The 3,079-nt window shown below is 36.1% G+C and overlaps 1 protein-coding gene across 1 annotated transcript; it reads right to left on the reverse strand.

The window, feature by feature from the left end:
• Positions 1-201: 201 nt before the first annotated feature.
• LOC104888389 (hypothetical protein) lies at positions 202-2,517 on the reverse strand. The gene is made up of 4 exons (XM_010673348.3): positions 2,246-2,517; positions 1,106-1,569; positions 955-1,013; positions 202-616 (listed from the first exon to the last, which is right to left on the reverse strand). Exons 2-4 carry the CDS (start codon positions 1,524-1,526, stop codon positions 449-451), a joined length of 648 nt encoding a protein of 215 aa, XP_010671650.1. The 5' UTR covers positions 1,527-1,569; positions 2,246-2,517; the 3' UTR covers positions 202-448.
• Positions 2,518-3,079: the final 562 nt, after the last annotated feature.

The following is a 3,079-nucleotide window of genomic DNA, read 5'->3' on the forward strand; positions in this document are numbered from 1 at the left end:
AAATTATGTAAACTATCAGTCAATGACTTGGTGTTTACAATGTATAGGTTTGGATTTTCTGAACTGCTTCAAACCAGTTTAACAGAAGTGAAAAACATCGACAAATATTCTTAGATGTCCTGCGCCAGGTTGTCTTTGACAACACTAAAAACAGCTATGCTTAATTCAGCTTGAGAATTTGACAGTGGTAGAACAAGAGCATGAAAACTAATACTACTAATACCATAATACGCCAATGTCGATTTCAGATTGATACAACAAAGAGAGGAGATAACACAAGAAAGTATTGATCTCCTTACAAGTAACAACAAAAGAAATTAGCAATCTATGTTACTCTACAAAACACACCATCATAGGACTACAGTAGCCAGTAGCCACTATTCTGCCAAGCTGCCACCATGAACACACTACTACGAATGATTAAATCACTTGCTTGTCATGAAAAGAACTAACCCTTGACTGGTGACTCCTTCAGCTTCAAGGGTGAAAACTCCAAATTCCTCAACTCCATACTCCAACAAGGTGAACCAGGGGATCTTGGTGCTTCAGGACTTAGAGGACCGCAGAAGTCAAAATCTTCGATCTCCATCTCCTCAATCTCCGCGGGGATGTCAAGCTGAAACAATAAAACACAAAAAGAATGGACAACACTTTATTCGGGTTGCAATCAGACAGGGAAAGGTAAGGATGGAAGGAAAGGGAAGAGTGAACTTGCATTTTCCTTCCATATTTGAAGTACTAAGGAATATTTCTGAATATAGGATATTGGAAAATGAAAAATGAATAGTTCTGAATCCCTTCCCTTTCCTTCTCCCGCAACATATCCAAACAAAGGGAATTGAACCCCCTCCCTCACAATTCACATATCCAAACACACACTAAGGGAGAGAATGGAGAAGTGGGCAAAGCGAAGGAGCTATAACATATCCAAGTAATGTCATTACAAGAACAAACCTCTAGTTTCGAGGACCTGGACAGTTGAGGGAGCCGAGGGGTGCTAACTGGTGTAGAATCTGAAATGCAGAATTATGCATAATCTAGGATTAATACAGCCAGAATCATTAGTTAATATATTAGCAAACAAAACTTCCGACTTCAGTATCACCTCTTTTAAGCGCAACAGTTTCCAGGAAGTAATCCAAGCTCATAGTCAAAGATTGTTGATGAGCCTTGATGCAATCATTATGGTTGTGCAGAAAACCTTCCCCTGCAGCAAAACTATGGCCTTGGTCTTTGTTGACAGCAGAACGATTCTCAATGTAGTTCTTTTTGGATGTTTTTTCTTGTGCCGGTGGCTTACTCGAGTTTGTTAGATCACCAAGAGGTTTCCTGCCAACCTTAGGTTGCACCAACTTCTCTGAAGCCTTGAAAACATTGAAGTTTTTTGCCAATGACTTCTCCTTCACAAGTGGGTTCCTAGAGTTGGACATATCACTAAGGGGTTTCCTAGCCTTTCTAGGGTGAAACTTCTCCGGAGCTCTAAACGAATTTTCATCGATACGAATGATAGGTTCAAATGATGCCATTGATGCTAAGTAATGAGCAGATAAGTTCACTCTTGTTTCAGAACTGCAAGCATGTTTAATCAGTTACATAAATGGACTTATAACTAGCAACAATCATGCTAAAATCTTGGTAATTAATTCCGACAAAACAAGCACAAAGCAAACAAACGACATTTACATGAAAATTGTACAACATATACCAAAATCCAGCCAATTTCTCAACAATAAATGCCAAAAATAAGCGTACATTGAGATGATAAAAACTGCCTAATTTGCATTAAACTATTGTTCTCTGAACGACCCAAAATTACTGATTTGATTTCACTACTAAAGAATCAAATTTGCACAAAAGAACTGAAACATTATGATTAAGCAAATTATATAGTCGGCAAACAATACATTATACAAACAATACTCCAAGAAACTTGATAATCTGAAATTAAATCATATCAATAGAAAATTCATTTGGTATCATGAACAGTGGCGTACCAGAAGGAGGTTTATTGGGTTGAAATTTGAATTATTTTGAACTTAACACTGTAAAAAAAAAAGGAAAAAGAACGAAAAAACATATATATACAAATTCTTGCTTAAATATATGAAAGATCCAAGTTTTCCATCTTCAACATTGAAACAAAAAACACTCCAACACAAAACCTCAAAATCTTGGAGAATGCAAAATAAGGGAAGATTGAAGTTTTGAACCTTAGAATTCATATCAAAATTTCTCCAAAACAAACCTTCAAATTCTGGAAGATGGGAGTTTCTGATGTCGTCGAAAAAGTTTGATTTGCGCGCAGTCTTTCTCTTTGACTCTTCTTATCTGTTGCTCAAATAGGGAGAATGAAATTTGATTATAGAACTTCAAGATTAGTGTGTCTAGCGTTTTTGATGGAAAGCTGGAATGGATGGCTCTAGATTGAGATTTTGCGTACCGTTGTAATTTCAAATTCAGAGGTAGGGTTAGAGACTGATTTTCTTTATTTCTCTATCCCTCCCACTTTTTCGATTTTTCCTTTTTAAAATTAGGCAGTTTTTTTCGATTTAATTGAGCATTTTTTTTGTCCTTTCTTTTTTTAGAGGAGATAGAATTTTTTCCTTGGATAATGTAAAATTGGGTTTTAATTTCCAAAATATGCCCAAAAAAACTAAAATTCCCTGCGTACCGTCCACGTAGGACGGCACGCGAGAATTTTTTTTTATAGTAAAACTGCTACTTTTTTTATAGTAAAACCGCTACTCTGAGTAGCGGTTTACAAGTGCCGAGAAATTTTTTTTTTTTTAACTTTTTTTTTTTTTTTTTTTTTGTAAACCGCTACTCCGAGTAGCGGTTTATTATGAAAACTGATACCTGCTTACCATATTTTGCGCAGGTAAACCGCTACTCAGAGTAGCGGTTTATTTTAAAATTAAACCGCTACTTTGAGTAGCGGTTTCCGTGGGTTAAAACAAAAAAATAATAATTTTCTCGCGTGCCGTCCTACGTGGACAGTACGCAGGGAATTTTAATTTTTTTGGGCATATTTTGGGAATCAAAACCCACTTTTGCATTATTCAAGGAAAAAATTCCCATT

Source organism: Beta vulgaris, chromosome 3 (genome assembly GCF_026745355.1).
Source record: "Beta vulgaris subsp. vulgaris cultivar EL10 chromosome 3, EL10.2, whole genome shotgun sequence".
Lineage (NCBI taxonomy): Eukaryota > Viridiplantae > Streptophyta > Magnoliopsida > Caryophyllales > Amaranthaceae > Beta > Beta vulgaris.